This window comes from Sciurus vulgaris (genome assembly GCF_902686455.1).
Source record: "Sciurus vulgaris genome assembly, chromosome: 1".
NCBI classification, from domain to species: Eukaryota; Metazoa; Chordata; class Mammalia; order Rodentia; family Sciuridae; genus Sciurus; species Sciurus vulgaris.
Genome location: NC_136461.1, coordinates 120040989 through 120062441, shown reverse-complemented (window position 1 = coordinate 120062441; position 21453 = coordinate 120040989). Strand labels below are relative to the sequence as shown.

Sequence of the window (21453 nt, the reverse complement as noted above, 5' to 3'; positions counted from 1 at the left end):
ACTTGGTATATACACAAATGATTTAAATTGTTTGTGACACAGGCACTTCAATTTTATCATAACATGACAGATAAGCTATGGAGCTAAATAGGTGCCCTTCAACAGATAAAAGGACAAAGAAAATGTGGTGTGTATATATATATATATATATATATATATATATAATGGAGTATTACTCAGCCATTAAGAATGACTTTTGCCAGTATATGGATGGATCTGGAGACTATCATGCTAAGTGAAATAAGTTAATCACCCAAATCCAAAGGTCAAATTTTTTTTCTGATATGTGGAAGCTAACCCACAATAAGGGTGGTGGAGGGGAGGAATAGAAGAAGTTAAATGGATTAGACAAAGGAGAATGAAGGGAAAGAAGGGAGATAGGAAAAAGAAACAGTGGAATGAATCTGATATAACTTTTCTATGTAAATATATGAATATACCACGGTGAATCTCACCATCTTGTGTACCCACAAGACTGGGGTCCAAAGTAGAATAAGATATATTTTAAGCTTGTATAATTATATATTTCATGCTTGCATAATTATATCCAAATGGATCTACTATCATGTATAATTAAAAAAATAAAAATACAAATTTTTAAATGCACTAAATTTTACAATTGATTATTTACAGAATGGGAATTAAAATCTAAGGTTTTTGACTGAGCAAGTGTAATATTATACAAACACTAAAAATTGCATTTGTAGTTTTAAATTTTTGGTATCATTTGAGAGTCATGAGAAATGATATTATGTGTGTACATAGGGAAGTAGAAATATACAGACAGGCAAAGGATAAGAACTACTTTTTTATTTTCTAAAAAGAAATTAGAGCTTTACTTTCCTAAAAAATGACCGTTTATAACGTGTTCTAAAGAGCAAACAACCATGACAATATCTTCCCTTGTTTGAATTTCCCATGGTTTACAACCCTGTTTGTGTGTGTGGTTTTCTCTCTTTCTTTCTTTCCCAGGTATCAGACATTCTTGATGCTGTTACCCTGATATTAAAATGTACTTATTTTAGTCAAAATCATATTCTATTCCGCATTATTTTCATGGTACAAAAATGTGCAGTTCAAAGAAACCAGAGAATTCATAAAGTCCAATCTCTTTATTTTACATATTAAAAAGAAAGCGACCAAATTTTGCTCTGGGCCTCTGTGAATATAGCACAGTGAATCCCATTTGTATGTACAATTATAATGAACCAATATGAGAAGAAAAACAAACATAAGGAAGAAGTAAAATTAGAGGAAAGAGAATAGGGAAGGAGGAGAGGGGAGTAAGGAAGCATATTGGGGAATGAAATGAAGCAAATCATGTTATGTGCAAGTATGAAGGTGTCACAAAGAACCCCACCATTATGCATAATTTCAATGCATTAATAAAAACACAATTTTTTTTTTTTTTTTAAAGTTGAGGTCAGGGAAATTAGGGAAGGATATGACCCATTCTACCAGAGCTGGTTAGTGGCAGAACCTAGATTGAAACTCAGGCCTCCCATGAATATGGGAAATAAACATTTGATTCAGGCAAATTCTCCGGACCAGGCCTGGTGAAGCGATCCTGTAACAATTACATCTAGAGCAGCTTCTTTCCCATCTTGGTCTGTGTCCCCATGTTCCCAATTAACACTAATTGAAGGAGGCAAGAGGGGAAACTAGGTCCTCTCCAATGCTCCCCACTCCGCAACTCATGGAGAGGGTGGTCTCTAAAGAGAAAATGCTGGTAATTACTGAAGTTGAGGCTGTGCATCATTAGAGGGTACTAGCTCCCTCTTGGGAACAGTTCCCTTGCCTCTCTCCCTGGCTTCCCCAGCGTACTTAAGCAACTTGTTTGCCTTCTCATTAGCAAACTTGTTAGCTCATCGCCCTGTTCCCCAGAGTTGCTCAGAAGAAAAGTTTTGTGGGAGGATTTCCTCAGCTGTGTAGGTCTGGCTCTCGTGCTTCCTCTTGAGACAGGAGGTATCCAGGTCTTCCAAACAAGCTATTTGTGACAGTGACAGTTCAGTAATGAAGCCAATGCTTTCTCTTCATGACCCAAAGGAAATAGAAATGAAAGTCTGGGCTGGCTAAGGAAACAGAAGTTCAATGCAACTGCCTGAGTTTAACTGAGAAGGATAAAAGTGTGTTTTGGAGACACAAAGCTTTCCAGGCTCATTGCATGCTGTTGGACCTTTGAGTAGAGGTGACCATGCCTTCTGGTCTCTCCTCCCTAGCAATAGAATTTCTACAGACTCTATATAATATAGCACAGTATTTTAGTACTCACCAAAAACTCTCATATTTTAATGATATCTCTTCACTGAAGAAAGAAAGGACAAAGTGCATGTTTTTGTTCCTCATTTTTCAAATAGAAACTTGTGACTTTAGAATTACCTAGAACAGAGACTGACAGTAGGGAAGTAGTACTTCTCAATTGAGATCAGGTGAAATGACTCTCAGAAATTTCCAGTCTTTCACACTATTCACACCAACCAACCAACCATCAGTAATTGAATTCAACATATGTAGTCTCCATAAACAACATTACAGTAATAGCAGTAATACCACTTACTGAGTGGTCACTAAAGTGGGAATATGAATCAGGAAGCTGAGATTCAGGCAAGTATCACAGAGAAAATGACGGCCCTTCTCAAGCCTAGATGATGGGAGTGGGAAGAAGACTCTGCACAAGGAATATAGAAAAGGTAGAAAATGGGTTCATAACAGTGATAGTTCAGAGTGAAGAAGGTATAGAAGGCACAATAAACGGGAGACTCAAAGATACCATGTTCAGAAAATGTCAGAATTCCATCATCACCCTGGTTTTACTCTCCCTGATGTATCCAGATCTACTAAAGGACCTTCCATCCTTAGACTGCTGAAGTACTTAGTTTCTGAGTCAAACGCTGTAAAAAAGATAGTCTAGCACTCTTCCCCAATTTCTCTATTCTTTGCCCCTTTCCATTAGAAGGAGTTGGGAAGTTTTGAGTTTGAACCAGTCCTGGGCTCCTGGCACTCAGCCCAGCTGCCTGAGGCCCTACTTGTGTTGACTCTTTCCATGGGGCACTAGATTGCATTTTCCTTTCAGAATGGAACCACATCTATGTCTACCACAAGTAGATTGATCTCCTACTTTCTTTCTTCACATTGGTCTAGCTTTATTGCATAACCCAGCAAGACCCAAATTTCTTTCAAAAAGATCAAAACTACCCTGGAAATCATCTGATCTTATATTTTCAATAAACGAACAACATTAAAAGAATAATATTTACAGTAGATAAGTGCAAAGCAGAAAATAGAAATAGAAAGTATAAATGGGGACATAAAGCCCTAGCAATTTCTGTGTCTTCTTTGCTTTCCTGGCTTTCCCATTGGTTTCTCTATTGAGGTGATTTAATACAACTCACTCCCTTTTCTGAGGAGTAAACTGAGAATCCAGGAGGTAACATGATCTACCAAAAGATGAACAGCACACTAGTGGTTAAGAAAAACCAGAACATGGCAGAGACAGATCACTGAATGAATTTTGACTACCACTGATAAAACTGTCTTTTAAATATTCATTTATTGGCTCAATAATTCATTTTTCCTTTTTATATTTCTGGTTTGTGCCAATTGCATTAAACTCCTTTAATGTCCTTATAATTCTTTATGCCTTTATAATCTTTATACCTATTTACCTTTATAATTGTTATGCATATTTGTAACTTTTTGACCTTTACCCTTCTTTATGAGAGGAACCATCTAAAATTGCACACAATGAATATTTCTAGTCTTGCTGTACAGACATGGATTCAACTGAAAATTCATTCCAGATGGCTAGATGATCTCTGCAAGACTTTGTAAGTCTCATTTCCTGTCCACAAAATGAGCCCACACATCTCCAGCTCAGAGTCTTGGTCTATGATTGCAACGCTTCTCAAAGTGCAGAACTAGGCCCAGATGGATAAGACCTGAATCTCCCAAATGGAGAGAATATGTTGGTCCAAATCCAAGTTTTCACCCTTTTTGATAATATGATTCTGAGCAGAAGCTTAAATTCTCTTTCACCATCTGCTTTCTTCTATTTAAAAAGGTCATCATGAACTCCATGGTCCTACAGAAACGAAAGGAAACAAAACATGCAACATGCCTGATTCTGCTCCTAACACCAGGGCTCCTAAATAGTAGTAAGCTTTTTTTTTTTACTCCAGGGGAATGACACTCTATTGGTTAGAAAAGGAACTTTCAAGCCTGTCTCCTTGGTTCAATCATTACCCCTATCACTTTCTTGCTGTAAGACCTTGGGATAGTCACTTACCTTTCTGCTTAGTTTCCTCATGTGTGAACTAAAGGCAATGGAATCATTTTCAGAGAATTCTCATGGGATTTAAATTAGTTTATACAAGTAAAGCACATAAAACAGTAAGTATTCCATATAAGATACACATTACTTGAAAATTTTCCATTTGAATTTCTACAATGGAAATGAATGCTTTGTGAATTTTTGTCATGTACAGTCAGGAGACTTGATAATAATCCAAATAAAAATCCCCCTTGTACCAAGGTGTTCAAAGTCACCCTGCAATACCCTGTGTGTTTTTCCCTGCCTTTGTGAAATTGATATTTTCCCTTCATGTGTAGATTTTGGGCCCCCCATTCACCTCTTACTCTTTCTGTCCTCCTACCCTGCAGTTTGTTGAACCTGTCTTTCTGTATGTGTGGTTGTGGGGACAACAAAATATGACTTGACTAACACATTTTTCGATGACAGTCCAAAGAAACCACTGGCAAGAGCTCGAGTCATATGAATCAATACTGAGAACTGTATACTATAGGGTGAGCTTGCAGAATTTAACAATCCTTCTGTAAAGACATACCTAACAACTCAAGGTAACATATATGTTATGGTTTGGATCTGGGGTGTCACATGTGTTAAAGGTCTGGTCCTAAAAGCAGCAGCTTTTGGGGAACTGATGGAATCATGAGACCTCTGACCTCATCTGTGGGTTATCTATTTATAGCTGAAGGAACTACTTGTAGGTGAAACAAGCTATAGATAGTAGGGCATGGTTGGAGGAAGTACGTCCCTGGTGGTGTAACCTGGAAAGATATTTCTTTCACCTGGTCTACTCCTCTTTCTTTCTCTTTCCCTCTCTCTGCTTTCTGGCTGCCATGAGCTAATCAGTTTTCTTCCTCCTCACCCTTCCACCATGATGTTCTGCCTCACTCAGACAACAGAAATCTCTGAAACCATGAATTTTTCCACCTGTAATTTGTTTTGCTCAGATATTTTTTTTTTTTAATTGGGAATTGAACCCAGGGGCACTTAATCACTGAGCTAAATCCCCAGTCTTTTCCATGTTGCTTATGGCCTCACTAAGTTTCTGAAGTTTCACCTCAAACTTGTGATCCTCCTCCCTCAGCCTCCCATACTATTGGGATTACAAGTATGTTCCACTGTGTCCAGCTTTTCTCAGATATTTGTCACAGAAATGAAAAGCTGACAAACACAATATCCTCACCATTGATTTCTAGTACAATGTCCAGTTTATTCTCTCATTTATGAATGAATGGAATCCAGGATTACACAGAGACAAATAGAGACAGAGTCTAGACAAGCAGGGCCAGAGACTAAGCACCCTTCTTGTAACCCCAACAGAAGTCATTCCCCTTCTTACACTTCTGTAAACCCAAAACATCTCCTTTTTACTTTGTGCTCTTTTATTCTCTGCAAACTTCTGAGGCCCATTTTTTCAAATCTTCCTTAGGCCAGAACTTCCCAACAAATACACATGTTAAGTTGCTGAAGTAGTGATCTCCCTGCACTTTCCCCTTTGAGTGACTGTTCCAGAGCCTGAGGGAAGGAAAAGCCCTCAGGCAGATTACATTTGTAAACAAGCAGCGCTTCTCTTCACCTCAGTGTGCCACACAAATATCATCGTCTTGTTTTATCTGTTATGGTGAAAAGAAGTGGGAAGCAATGCATCCGTGTGCCAGTGTATGACACTGACTGAATGCTTATGTCTCCCCCAAATCCATCTGTTGAAACCTAGCCTCTCATGTGATGATATTTGGAGGTGGGTCTTTGGGAGGTGACAAGGCTGTGAGGCTGAGCCATTAAAAATGGGATTATTGCTTCTACGAGGAGATGCCAGAGAGCTCCCCTGCATGTGATTACAGCAAGAAGACAGCCATCTGTGAATGATGAAAGGCCCCTGCTAGACGCTGATTCTGATGGCACCTTGATCTTAGATTTAATAGCCTCCAGGAATAAATGTCTGCTGTTTATAAGGTATTCCATCTGTGGTAGTCCATTACAGCAGCTTGAATAGACTAAGATAGGATAGATGCCTCCGGTCCAACTCTATGACTTTCCTTCTTCCATGTTGATATCAGATTTATCACTCCTGAAAAGGAGAAACTACGTGTGTGTGTGTGTATATAATTATACATACATACGACACATATTTAAATCATAAACTCTACAGTAGCATCAAAGTAATATTCTTGCATTATATTTTTTTTCATATAGTGTACCAACCAAGTAAAACCCAAATTTTGGGGGCACAGTCTGGGGATTAAACTCAGGGGTACTCAGCCACTGAGCCATCTCCCAAGTCCTACTTTGTATTTTTACTTGGAGACAGGGTTTCACTGAGTAACTCACCATCCTCCTGCCTCAGCCACCTGAGCCTCTGGGATTATAGCCTTATGCCACCATGCCTGGCAAACCCAAATATTTTTAAGGCTGATAAAGGAGGCGTTAATAATTATCCTAGAACAATAGGCATTGATCAGAACTGTCTTCAGAAAACCACAAGTCTCTTATGAAAGGCAACAGTCTTGTTGCAGAGTGGAGAAAAGTTGAAAAGTCACTTGAGAAATAACAGTTGGTTTGCTTCGATTCCATGGGTTCCACTTCCTGCCCCAGAGGGACACTCATTGAGAGCAAGTCACACTCTGCAACTCTATGGACCTTTTGGGAACCTTTGGGAAGTGAGCATTTTCAAGAGGATGAAATATAAATAGGCAGGGAAAAAAAGGATGGCAAGGAGAATGTCACAAGTCCAGAGGCCCCCTGATGTTCAGTTAATGGGCAAGGTGGGTGCAGAAGAGATGAGAGCAGCTGAAGAAAACTAGGGGACGGCTTTGGATTGTGCAGGGTGAGCCTTGTTAGGGAGTGGGAGGGAAATTCAAGAGACATTGGTGTTGACACTACCCTAAAGCCAAAAAATCACTTTTTAGTTACCTAAAAGATCACTAATTTATCTGTGTTGTGCCTGGTGTAGTAGCTCACACCTATAATCCCAGGCACTCAGGAAGCTGAGGCAGGAGGGTTTTAAGTTCAAGACCCGCCTGGGCAATTTAGGGGGCTGGAGATGTAGCACAGTGGTAAAGCACCCCGGAAGAAGAAATGATTTGTGTTGTAAGAGTTTTTAAAAGAACTGATTAAATCTTTTTTGTTTTGTTTTGGAGAAGAGGAAGCTGAGGTTAAGTGAGAAGTTCCTTAACGCATGTGTATTGCTAGTTAGTGTCAGAAATTTCATGCGGCTAATCCCCAATTTTGGAGAAGGATCTTTCTTGTTTGGGGCTTCTAACTCATGTTTTTTTCTTTGAAAATTTCTGGTCATTTGGAGGTCACCTTTTAGAAGGTACAGTGTGACTGCTGGGTGAATAATCATGAGAGGCCATGGACATGAGGTTTTAAGAATCATACTCAGAGCTTCTGAAAAATCTTTCATTTCCTTTATCTTCTAGTCTTTACCAAAATAGTCTATACACTCCAGACAGGCTTCCTGAAAGAGGCCTCCACAGTCACTTTTAGATGACTTTTCTCCCCTCACTGAGCCCAATATTGCAGGTTAGTTTATCACTGGAACTATGGGAGGGATAACTGTAGAAGTTTCCTCGCTTTCCTTTGATTTCATAGTGATGTAGGGGAGAAATACAGTTACTTAAATCTCTGAAGCAAACATCATAGCACAGAAAGGAGAACCAGGGATCAGGAGGCTTTGTGTCCATTTCCAACCCTGGCACCCTCAGACATGATGAAATTGGACAAGCATGTCTGCCGCTGGGCTGCAGTTCCTCTATTGCAAAGGGATGACTTTATTGGATAATTTCCAAGTGTTTTCAAGTACCCACAATTGTCCTGGGCACTAGGAATATTTTCTGAAGAGAGGGAGAAGCTTGAAGTCATTCATCTTTACCCCTCATTCCTAGGAATCATGGATTGTGTCAATCACACCTGGACCCAGACTTTCATCCTTGCTGGCTTTACTACCACTGGGATACTACGACCTCTAGCCTTCTTGGGGACCTTGTGCATCTATCTCCTCACTCTTGCAGGGAACTTGTTCATCATTGTCTTGGTTCACACAGATTCTGGACTGTCCACACCCATGTACTTCTTCATCAGTGTCCTCTCTTTCCTGGAACTCTGGTATGTCAGCACCACTGTGCCCACACTGCTGCACACCCTGCTGCAGGGGCGTTCACCCATCCCATCGGTTGCGTGCTTCATCCAGCTGTACGTCTTCCATTCCTTGGGCATGACTGAGTGTTACTTGTTGGGAGTCATGGCACTGGACCGCTACCTAGCCATCTGCCGCCCACTGCACTACCATGCACTCATGAGCAGACAGGTACAGGTGTGGCTAGCAGGGGCCACTTGGGTGGCTGGCTTCTCAGCTGCACTGGTGCCGGCTAGCCTCACTGGCACTCTGCCCTACTGCCTGAAGGAGGTAGCCCATTACTTTTGTGACCTGGCACCACTAATGCGGTTGGCGTGTGTGGACACAAGCTGGCATGCTCGGATCCATGGGGCAGTGATTGGTGTGGCCACCGGATGCAACTTTGTGCTCATTTTAGGACTCTATGTGGGAATCCTTAGAGCTGTTCTGAAGCTGCCCTCAGCTGCCAGTCGTGCCAAGGCCTTCTCCACGTGTTCTTCTCACATGACAGTAGTGGCACTGTTCTACGCTTCTGCCTTCACAGTATACGTGGGCTCCCCTGGGAGTCGCCCTGAGGGAACCGACAAGCTTATTGCTTTAGTCTATGCCCTCCTTACTCCTTTCCTCAATCCCATCATCTACACACTCCGCAACAAAGAGGTGAAGGAGGCTATGAGGAGGCTCACTGACAGGGTCAAGACTAATTTAAGGGGACCCTGATGATCTCATTTGGCATAACCCACATTCTGGTTCACTGTGTGAATCAGCTATTTGGTTAGTCAATAATTTGGTCTGAGTCAGTAAACAATGATAAAATAAGCAATCAGATTTTTAGTAAAAACATGCTGCAAACACCCACTCGGGGACTGATCTAAGGCAGCACACATGGTCTCTGATTCCTTCTAATTGAATGGGGGAAGAAATGCCACAAAGAGGAAAAAACGGGGTCCTGGAACAAAGGTTTAATGCTGAATTATTGACTTAGAGGGTCAGTACAGTTCTGAAAGAAGGAAGAACAGCTGAAACAAGGAGCTGCAAGTTTAGTCAAGACAAGAGTTCTAGAGGAAGATAAAGGGATCAAAACAAAAAGGAGACTAAACTTTTAACTTGTTTGAAATTTTAGGTGTGGAGTGTCAAGCCATGGGAGGAAGCCATTCAACTGGTGGAGTTCAGTGATCTAGAGACATCGGGTGACCAGAGTCAGCTTCCTGGGGGACAGAGCTATCTGGACAGGTGGTTAGAAGCTAGAGATAACTTGCTGTGTTGTGGGGCAAGGGTAGAGAACTGGAGACTGTTGTCTGCGTTCTCTTTCAAAATCATGAAGTACACATTAAAACAGGATTTGGAGCCATATTTTAAAACCAGCAGTGAACAAACAAAAAGCTCTGTGAGTTTTACATATGAATAAAAAGCTTAAATACAAAGCAGAAATAAGGACCTGATTCTCAGATCACACTCCACTTTTTGTTCCCCCAAATTCCCCAACTGTCTTTTACTGAGCAGAGTTTGAAAATTACTGATTAAATTCAACCTTTATACTTTAATAATGTGTGAATTCAAGGCCACCAAATACCTGCTTAAAGGATGCTCAGACAATTAATGAGAAAAGCAGAACCGAACCTTGGCAGAGACTAGGTATTGTATGGGTCTTGAATACTGCTCATTTTTCTCATTCTTATTTATCTCACTGCTTTAAAAAAATCAATTCTTCTTTTAATGTCTGCCCTGAGCCAGAAACTATAATTGTTGCTTCAAATACATTTTAATTTAATCTTCAGACTATCCTTCTGAAGAAAGAAGAAACATCCCAATGTTTACATCATGAAACTAGAAATATTACTAGAATTGCTGTAAAGAGATGCAGATTCTACCCTAAATCTACTCCAGATGGCTGAGTGACCCTGGCAAGCCTTCCTCAGCCTCTTTCTGTCTGCAACATGAGTGACTGTCTGTGGATGATTGCTCATAATTCTTCCAGCCTAGAAATTTTCTATTCTCTGATTGCAATATTTATTAAAGAAAGCAGGGTGAGAAAGATGGATGAAAATTGAGTATTCATAACAAGAGAGGATTTGTTGTTTTGAAACCAAGTACTACCATTATTTTACCTATATGATGCTGGCTGGACAAACAAAATATAACAAGAAAATAAAACTTCCCTTTGATCTTAGTTTTGTTTTCCTTAAACACATTGATGACAAAATGTTGTAAAATTATTTGAAATAGTGCATACTGTTTGGTAAATATAGTAGCCATATTTTTTCACAGAGTGGTATGGTGGTTAGAGGAGAGAGGTTGAAGCCTTTCTGCCTGGGTTCAGACCTTAATTATACCAGTTCCTCTGTGATCTTAAGCAACACACTTAACTTCCCTATACCTCAGTTTCCTTATCTGTAAAATGGGCACAAATATAGAATTTTAAGCACTCTATAAATATCAATCATTATTCCTTCAGAGTTTTCCCAAGAATGTTTCTGTGGTGGGGATCTATTTCCTTAAGAATGCATAGTTTTACACACATCCTACTTTTGTGTTATGTTTGAGGCTGGCAGACTTGATCGTACTCCAAACACAGTCTCTCCTTTTGACCTAAGCTTTACATGATCTCAGGTCTCCTCCTGCTTTCATGGAGTCTCTGCCACTTCTCTGATGCCAGGTCCAATTCTCCATCTGTTGCCTTCTAAACCTAGCTCTTTGGGCTTCTGTTATGGCTCTCCTGCACCACACGTTACTCAAACTACATTTTTTAAGGAGCGCTGTGAGCACAACAGGAACTCTGTGGTTTCCTGTGGTAGTAGCACTAGAGAATGGCTGGAAACTGCTTGCCCTTGCAATGGCTTGGTCACACTAATCAGTAACTCTGTGGGCCCCATCTCTGAGGAGTCTGTACTGTGTGGCAAGCCTGGGGCACATTCCTCCTATTGTAGAGACATAAGCGTCACGCAGCAACTCAAGGTGTATGTACCACAGCGTTGGTGTCTAGCACAGTGCTGAGGGTTCACTCAAATCTGAACAAATGAATGAATGAATGGACACACTCTGACCAGCAGAATGAGTATGGCAGATATTAAGTTCTCCTATAACTTCTGTGAGGAAAAGATCTCTTTTATAAATCCATTCATAACCCCAAAGTCCCCTTGCCTTTCATTCTATAATCTTTCTCTCTTACAACCTTCTTAGGTCTTTCCCTTTGGAATAGAAAGTTTAGGTCATTCTTAGCACAGAGATTCTCAAGATACATAAATAGCATGTCTGCAGGGTTGCTACTTCACCCATGGCGACATCCACATTGTGACTCTAGTAGGTCAGAAAACAGGAAGCTGGAACTGAAAGGTGGCACCATCACATCATTCCCTCTGGACTGGCATTAAGGCTGACATTGTAATGTAGGGTGTTTAAATCATTGTGGTCTAAATTCCAGTACATCAGAGAGCAAGAGGAGGGCACTATTAATGAGTGCCCTGGACGACGGGATGACAGGCCAGGCCTGAGCTGTCTTGCACAACGACATATGGCCATAATACATTACTTCACTTACATAGTCTTTTACACACACACACACACACACACGCAATTTATTTGTTTAAGTAATTATGTGCCTAAAGGGTTCCCACACCAAAGCATTCTAGAAGTATTTACAAAAATGAGTCTTGCTCCATCTCTCAGATCTATCGGCTCCTTTGTATCCCCACCTAACCATGATAGAGATCACCTTTAGTAGTTTCTCTGTATGATTACTCTTTTTCTTTTGCAAAACTAAGAAGAGATGAATTTTTTATTATCCTCCATTCTTAGGCATAGGCCCCTTACCATATAATTTTTTTGAGCCTCAGTTTTCCATTTCTTAATAAGAAATCTCAAAGGTATTTCCTATTTTTCAGAGAGTACACTCTCACATGAAAATAAAAACATAGTTCCATAGAATTCCATTGTGCTTAATTTAACTAGTACTCTATGTGAGGAGTCTTGTGTTGCTTCATGTCTTTGGTTATTAAAAACAACATTGTATGAATATTTCTTGTATGTATATCATTTCATACATACATCCATAGAAATTTCTAGAAGAGGGATCTGTGAACTACAGAGTCAGTGCACATATAATTTCGGTAAATTTTCCTCAAAAGGAATTACATCATTTAGTTCTTCCATTAAAAGTGGATGAAAAATGATATATCTCGTTGTTTTTTTAAATTGCACATGTATCTTATTATGTATGAGGTAGAAATTATGTGTTGTGTTGAAAAAAAAAAAAACCCTGTATTGTTGTATGATTGACTTATTTGAGGATCTGCCTCGCCCCCTCTGCATGGCAATACAGTAAATATCAGAGTAAATGCTGAGTTAAGTACTCTTTATTCATAGGCAAGATATGAGAGAAACCAACAATTTTTTCTACTATACCAGGAGCACACATGAAAGTCTCATTCATTTAATATATATTTTTGTACTAACAGATTCTGGAAAATGTCTATGATTCTATGATCAGGAATTTGTGTTAGATTGGGAGCCTTCAGAGAGATATAGCATGTGGGCATCATAGCCTAATCAGTTAATAACAAACCATCCAAATGTACAAAAGGAGAATTATATCCAGATATACAAGTGGTATGGAAAGTCTGTCTCAGACTTTCACATCAGAGAAAGTAGAATTACAGAAGTTTATGGAGGAATAAAAGGAGTATTAATGTGACTTCTCTGAGCACAGCCCAGCTATTCATTTGTAGACTCTAGAAAAATATCTAACCTGTATGTAGTCATGAAATAAGGATGAAAGCAAGAGGTGTCTTGGTGTTTGGGACTGTGGGAGATGCATTCATGTAGTGAATGGTCCTTGCAAGTATCTATCCCAGAGAATGGTCAGGTATTTCAGAGGGAGTGGAGTACAGGTTTAATGCTGATTAAGACTGAATGAGACCAAGATTGTTCAAACACTTGACAAACTCTTTCCATTCTGAAGTTTCCTTGGCACTTTCACAAGCAAATAACTTCCTTTCTTTTGACTCAAAAATCACCCTTCACAGGAAGCTTTTCCAATTTAATCTAAGAACATTCAATATTTTCATTCCATTAATACAATCTGCTTGTTAATCTTCTATAATTACCTTCTTGCCTTAAATGTATTCAGTAAAATTGACTGATCCCCATATGTCTCTAAAGAATTTTTAAAAAATTTGGATCTGTTCTGTGAAAGATTCAAATACCTTACTTCTAATAGATAAATACCTTTATTCTATCATTTACTTTTACTTCATATTCATTCAAGTACATATTCAAAGATGGTACACAGCCATGATCAAAGCTCAAAAGTTAATATCAGAATTCTTGATGAAAATACTAGAGAATATGGATATTGAAAAAAGTGATTATGAAACAGTAGATTAGTCTCTTGAGAATTTCCAGGATAAAAATAATGGTGGTAGTGGAAAAAGTCATGATAGCAATCTTGCTGATAGAGACATAACACTGTACTTAGAACTGTGTTTTAGCTATGCAATAAGCAATGATCAGAAGGATGAATAAGTGATGTGAACACAGTGGAGGTAGGGTACTGATAAGAAAATGAAGTAGAGATGATCACCAAAAAAATTGATGGTGACACCTAAGGGTATTGTGCAAAAAGATTAGTAGCAATGGCTGAGAAACTTCCTTGCAAAGAAAAATTTTAGGAAGATAAAATCCATTTTTGGGGTGTCCAAGGTGTTATTTTCCATATATGCACATGGATACCAACTTGGATTCCCTCTTTGATGAAAAGCTCTATGATAATTGCAAAGCTTTTAGTGGCCCAGAAGAAGCCATGTCCCTGGAATTGAATTCCACAATCCAAAAGTGAAAAGTGCAAGGCCAAAACAAGTCATTTGAGAAACAGAGTTTATCTTTTTCACTTCCCTGTGCCCAACTTCCTGCCCCAGAGGGACCCATACTGAGAGGTAGTCTTAGCAACTCCAGGGAGCCCCTGGGAGACCCACATTTCCAGGAACATGCAATATAATGAGGAAAGCATCTTGGGGCAGAAAGAATACTACAGAGGATGAAATGAGTTATATTGTCATCAAAACAGTCAGGTAATGGGCAATGGTGGTGTAGATGACATGAGCATAGCTGAAGAAGAGAACTAGGGGATGGTTTTGACCGTTTCCAAATAAGGTCAAAAAAGTGTGGGAGTAAAACTGCAGAGATACTGATGTAGACCACACATTTCCATGCTAACCTGACAAGCATCTTTCAAGACTTCAGAGAATTACAAACTAATAGGTTATAATGGTTTTATAAATACATATTTAAATTTGCTCATTTTAAAGGAAAGGAAGTTGAGTAAAGAGGGGAGAAACAGTAAAGCCCAATATCATTTTGAATTAGTGGCAAACAGGTTTGAAAAGTTAGCTCCCAAAAGAATGCTTGCTTTGTTACAGCCCTTCTTGGCTATACCATATGGGTCTTTAGAATTTCGGATGCATGTGTCATTTGAGATCCTTCCTTAAAATATACCTGGTCTACTCATTGATTCATCCTGTTCTGCAGATCTGAACTTGGAATGAAGTCAGAGAGCCCCATTTCTTTCTTTCCCATCTCCTCCTCCTTCAACCTTTAATGAGAACATTGTTGAGTTCCACAGAGATTCCCCTAAAAAAGCCTTACAAAGCCTCCTTGCAATGTCTCCTTCCCCCAGTTTAGTATGGTCATTTGTTGGGTAGAGCATATGGAATGGATGAATATCTTTAAGAATCTTGGAAATTTTCATTAGAGTCTGTAGGATGATAAGCAAGAGAATTTTTGTCTCTCCCCCAGCCCCTCTTTTTCTTGGCAGAGAATGTGTGAAAAAATCCTGGGCCCAGAGACTCTGGGCTACTCAACAGGACAAGTGCTGGACTGTGTGAATCAAGGGACCTGAACTCCACTCATACTGTTAGCAAGAGATATTAAGTAAGTCATTTCTACTTCTAGTATTCAGTTCCTCTTTTATAAACGAAGGAAATTGGTTTGACTATATATATATATATATATATATATACACATTCTGTTTTTGAGGTTCTAAAGAAATTTCTCAAAAGGAAGAATCCTGAAGTCATATAACTTCTGCATCTATCCCTCATTCCTAGAATCATGGATCACCTCAACCTGACTTGGACCCAGACTTTCATCCTTGCTGGCTTTACTACCACTGGGATACTACGACCTCTAGCCTTCTTGGGAACCTTGTGCACCTATCTCCTCACTCTTGCAGGGAACTTGTTCATCATTGTCTTGGTTCACACAGATTCTGGACTGTCCACACCCATGTACTTCTTCATCAGTGTCCTCTCTTTCCTGGAACTCTGGTATGTCAGCACCACTGTGCCCACACTGCTGCACACCCTACTGCAGGGGCGTTCACCCATCCCATCGGTTGCGTGCTTCATCCAGCTGTACGTCTTCCATTCCTTGGGCATGACTGAGTGTTACTTGTTGGGAGTCATGGCACTGGACCGCTACCTAGCCATCTGCCGCCCACTGCACTACCATGCACTCATGAGCAGACAGGTACAGGTGTGGCTAGCAGGGGCCACTTGGGTGGCTGGCTTCTCAGCTGCACTAGTGCCCGCCAGCCTCACTGGCACTCTGCCCTACTGCCTGAAGGAGGTAGCCCATTACTTTTGTGACCTGGCACCACTAATGCGGTTGGCGTGTGTGGACACAAGCTGGCATGCTCGGGTCTATATTACAGTGATTGGCATGATCAACACCTGCAATCTTATCATCATTTTAGGACTCTATGTGGGAATCCTTAGAGCTGTTCTGAAGCTGCCCTCAGCTGCCAGTCGTGCCAAGGCCTTCTCCACCTGTTCCTCCCATATAATTGTGGTAACACTATTCTTTGGATCTGCCTTCATTGTATATGTTGGGCCACCTGAGATCCGAGCTGAGGGAAGAGACAAACTTATTGCCTTGGTGTACACTTTTCTTACCCCTTTTCTTAACCCTATCATTTATACTCTTCGTAACAAGGAGGTGAAAGAGGCTGTTAGGAGAGTCATCCAGAAGATGAGTACTGTATTGAAGACACCCTGAGGTCCTTTAAGGTTATAATCCATCCACTTGGTGACTATAGGATTTAATTGATTAGCCAAGGAAAGCAACTTGTTATTCAAATAATCTGTGAAATATACCATTAAAATGGATTGATTCTTGAATTTGGACAAATTGAGATATGTACAAGGAGGTGAAACATGGTCCCTGGATCTACTAATATGGGAGAAAGGCCACATAAGTGAAGAAATAGAAAAAAAAAATAATAATACTAATTATAAAGAAATGCAAATTTTTAGGTAGACTTAGAATTTGGAATTATGTTGAGAAAATCTGAAGAACCAATTTGGCTATGGGGTTGTAATCAAGTCTGGATACTTAGAGAAGGATCAAGAAGGTTTTAACTGAGATTAGATGAAAGACAAATATAAGGATACCTGGGACAAATGTTTAGAAATGGATTGAAAATGAAAAGAGTGCCCACAAGAGTATGAAGTTGAGTGTTCTTGGGTGATCCTACAGGAAAAGACATTTGAAGGTGGAGGAGAGAATTGCTGTCTAATAGGGAAGAACAGGACAATGAAGACAAAGATGCTCAGTATATTGATGGTCTGGACTAAACTAAAGCTATATCAACCCATCCTGTACATCATTGATGGAGTCCCCTGTGTGCAAAAATTGCTCAGGGAACCAAGAGTGTATATTTAAAATGGGCACAATTTCTGTTTTCAAGGAGATTATTATCATTTTGTTTTAAGGAGTCAGCTCTCTCATTCTTTCTCTCTCCTGTCTCCCTCTTTCTTCCCTACACACACACACACACATACCAGCAAGCAATAGTGGCAACATGTTTCTTAACACCAGGAAACAAATTTAAATTTTACTCTATGTGTTTCTGGAATAACAGAAAGTCATGGTAGGAATGAGCATGAATGAGCATATTTATTGACAGGAAAGGAAAAAGGGAAGAAAAATAGAGTCTCACTGTTTACATAGATATTTTCCCCAAGTCTCAAATTGTGGAATCCTCATACCCTAAGCATCCAGGTGATACTTCTCTGAAGGGTCTTCTCAGACCAGAGGTAGAACTGTAGGCTCTTCCTATGATTGTCCCTGTTTCTGGATAACACGACTATAATCCTACTGAAAATACAAAAAGAAAATTCATTTCAAGTAAAAATTATATAGTACTTTTTTCCTTTATTTTTCCCCCTTTTTATTATTATTTTCATTTCTACAGACTGCATTTTTATTCTAGCCAATCCACCCTTTTCTAGTGATAAGGTGAGTAGGTTTCCTATTTCTAAATGAGCTCTCCAATTTGAGGTTTTTCTGTAACAATGTGGCCTAAAGGAAAACATACCTAACCATCTAATCTAGATCTGGACTATGTTTTCTGGTTGGTGGGTCCTTTATAAAGTGAAGCAAATTTTAATATTATAAAAAAATAAAAACCAATCTTTTAGAGAGGTTGTTGAGTGCGGTGACAGGATGGGAGAACAGTTACTGAGATCAAGGGTATCTGATGCCCTCATGGCTGTGGCATGCCCGGTTCCTGGGAGTGTTTCTGTGCAAGGGCACAGGATGCCTAGCTTCCGTAGTAATGCCCTGCATGAGGAGGCTCTGTGCAAGTCCTTTCGGCTCTGTCCTTGATCTCAGGCACACAGCTCCCTGGACGGTAGAAACTTTTATGCTAGATAACCACGGTGTTTCACCAGCTCCATTTCTCCAGTTCCTGCCTGCCTTATAGTAACTTTTAACAATGGACTTTCTTGAGAGCTACATAAAACTCTTAACATTGCACTTTGCAATTGTGGATTGGGAGTATGGAAAAGCTACATAGATGTCCTATGAAAGTTATAGAAACTTTCCTGAATACAAAGAATAATTGCATAATAATTGCAAAGAATAATTGCATAGTCTAACCTGATAATGAGACATATATAAATAAAGATTGTTGGCGTAATTCTTTAGACCTGCATCTCCATCAGAAAGCAGGCTCCACCTGATCCCAGGCCAATCTTCAAGTTCTGTGTCTGTCAGTCTTTATTTTTCCAATCCCCTTTCATCCCTCACCGGACCCCAGAGTTTGCCAGCTGGTTGCCACAGTTGGTGGCCCATACAGATGCAGACGCAGGGGAACTTTCTTCAACCATTAGAAGAGGAGACATTCCTGAAGGCGCACCATGTAAGCTAAAAAATCTTCAAAGGTAAGGAGGTCAGAGGAGTGAGTAGGAGTCAGGTGTAAAATGTGGGATATACAGGATCCAAAGAAAGGGATCATTATGTGTCTGTCCTTAGAGATATGCTCAGGAAGAGTGGTAGTTCTGTTAGAAGAGCACATTTGGTAGAATTTATAAACTGTATTACTAAACCTTTTCCCTGGTTTTCTACAGAAGGAGTGGTAAATATAAAGACATGTGCGACTGGCACCCTCCTTAAAGTTAGGCTGGTAGCTTGAGGAAAGAAAAAGAAAAAAAAAAAAAAAAAAAAAAAGCGGGGGGCGGGGGCTCTCCAGAGAAAATACATGAGTGCCACCAGGAAGTTATCGAATCATTGACTTTTATTTAGACAGCATTTCAGATGCTGACTCATGTAATCATCTGATTCAAACTTCATCATTACATGATAGAAAACAAAGGTAAGAGGTAGGAAGTAACCACAGGTCCTGAGCGATTTAGGAACACACTGGGAATAGAATCAAAACAAGGTTCTACCCCCTTTCATTTGTTATGGTTTGGATATCAGGTGTGCCTCAAAAAGTTCATTTTAGGCAATGTAGAAATGTCCAGAGGCAAAATAACTACATTATTAGAGCTGCAATCCCATCAATGAATTCATTCATTTGCTGGATTAATGATGTGAATGGATTGCTGGGTGGGGTAATTGTAGGAAGGTTGGGCACGGTGGAGGAAGCAGGCAAATGAGGGCAAGTCCTAGGGGATTTTATTTTGTATTTTTTCTTTTTTTGGGGGGAGGGGGCAGGGATTATATTTTGTCTCTAGCTTCCCTTTCTTCCCTTCCCTCCCTCCCCTCCCTCCCTCCCTCCCTCCCCCCCTCCCTCCCTCCCTCTCTCTCTCTCTCTCTCTCTTTCTTTCTTTCTTTCTTTCTCTGCATCTTGATTGCCATGAGGTAAGCAGTTTTTCCACCATACACTTCCACCATGATGTGCTGCTTCACCTCAGGCCCAGAGCAATGGAGTCAGCAGGCCATGGACCAAAACTCTGAAGTGGTGAGCCCCAAATAAACTTTTCCTCCTCTATTTTGCTCTTCTTAAGTATTTTAGTCACATTAAAAAAAAAAAAAAAAAAAAAAAAAAGAACTAACACACCATTCTACCACTATAATAGTCAGTCTCATTTGTTTTTTCTTAGTTCTTCCACCAGAGGAAGAAAGCTTGTGATACTGAGCACCGCACAGCAGAAATGGGAGGTATGTAGATTCCACAAGTCAGAGACTTCCCCTGGGTGCCTACAGAGCACCCTCCATAGAGTGACCCTTATCTCTGTGTTGAATGTGGCCTGTCCTGGAATTTTCCAAGGGTTGCCTTGTCACCTGTCTACTATCAGCCCCCTACATCACTATTTCCTTTCTGGAAATAGGACTTGTCTCCTTACTTCACAGAATCATCCCCTATTTTTGCCTAATTTTATGATGCCTGATTACACAGGGATCCATGACTACATAGGCAGACCATTTATAATTTAATATTATGTGTTCGGTTTCTTATTAAATCTCCTACAGTGGGAAAATGGACAAATGACTTTGCAAAATCAGTTAGTAGGTAGACACTGAACTCATCCCAAAATTTTAACTCTACTGAGAAAGAGGAAATAAGGAGAGCATTTTTTAAAACCAGAGGCTCTAATCATGCTGAGTCTTGACCCTCCTTACCATCCCTGACAAGTGTGGGTTTTACAGAACTTATAGGAATCTGGAAATCACAACACATCTCTTTCACTTAAATAATCTTTTACTTAAATGTAGGCTACTAGAGAAAATTCCTTTCAACATAATTTATCTGAGCCCATGGAATAATTATTGAAAAGGTATTTTTCTGTCTATAGTTATGAAAGTCTAAAATTAATGCCAATGTTTTATAGATCATTGATTTAATTCTTTAACTCACTATTAAACAACTTGTGAACCTTTCTTAAACTTTCTCCAAACATGAGGACATTGATTAGTTGTGGAATAAATAAGGCCCAACAAATCACCTGAAATCTTCTCAGTTACAACTTAACCATAAACAAAGTTTTATTTTTTATTTTTTATTTTAAGGAGAATGCGCAATTCAGATTTGCTAAATTAGAAACTTTCAATATGTTTACTATTATTGTTATTATTAATGGGGGCGGGGGTTGGACCCAGGGGTGCTTTTCCACTGAGTTACATCTCCAGTCTATTTTAGTCTTTATTTTTGTGGTAAGGTCTCACTAAATTGTTGAGTCTGGTCTTGACTTGTAATTCTCCTGGCTCAACCTCCCAAGTAGCTGGGATTACAGGTGTGTGCCAACCACGCTCAGCTAGCAATCTGTGATTAAATGTGCTTTGAAACGATTTGGATGCAAGTTAAAAATCGTGAACCAGGCTGGGGATACACCTAATCCTATGGGTGAGATTGGAAGAAGAAACAGCGCATGCGCGGCCCAAGCCACCTGCTTGTGCTACTCCCTTCTGCCACACAGGAGAGGGTCTTTGGTTTTCAGTGCTGCATACTAATTGGATAGAAGAAACAAAAGGAAATTAACACACCCACTCTCATAGTAATGTTCGAAATACCTCCACTGAATAGTTAAAATATGAGGCAGATAAATCATAAGTAGAAAGATAAATTATTTGAGGGTACTGTTTAACCAGACCACCTAATGGATATATACAGAATACAGATCTACATGAAGCACATGTGAAATTAAGTGCTAGGCCACAAGACGAGTCTCAACTGAGTCAAGAGAATTAATAATATTAATTTTATGTAGATCCTTGCTTCAAATAATGACATAATTAAATTAGGACTAAATAACTA

At 39.8% G+C, this 21453-nt stretch overlaps 2 protein-coding genes across 2 annotated transcripts; both read left to right on the top strand.

Moving 5' to 3' along the window:
- Positions 1–8195: 8195 nt before the first annotated feature.
- LOC306655476 (olfactory receptor 6N1-like) lies at positions 8196–9140 on the top strand (the record flags this gene model as incomplete). The annotated part of the gene is made up of 1 exon (XM_079129977.1): positions 8196–9140. The coding sequence occupies one exon, from the start codon at positions 8196–8198 to the stop codon at positions 9138–9140; it is 945 nt and encodes a 314-aa protein (XP_078986103.1).
- A 6384-nt stretch (positions 9141–15524) lies between these two features.
- Positions 15525–16469, top strand: LOC306646883 (olfactory receptor 6N2-like; the record flags this gene model as incomplete). The annotated part of the gene is made up of 1 exon (XM_079115689.1): positions 15525–16469. The coding sequence occupies one exon, from the start codon at positions 15525–15527 to the stop codon at positions 16467–16469; it is 945 nt and encodes a 314-aa protein (XP_078971815.1).
- Positions 16470–21453: the final 4984 nt, after the last annotated feature.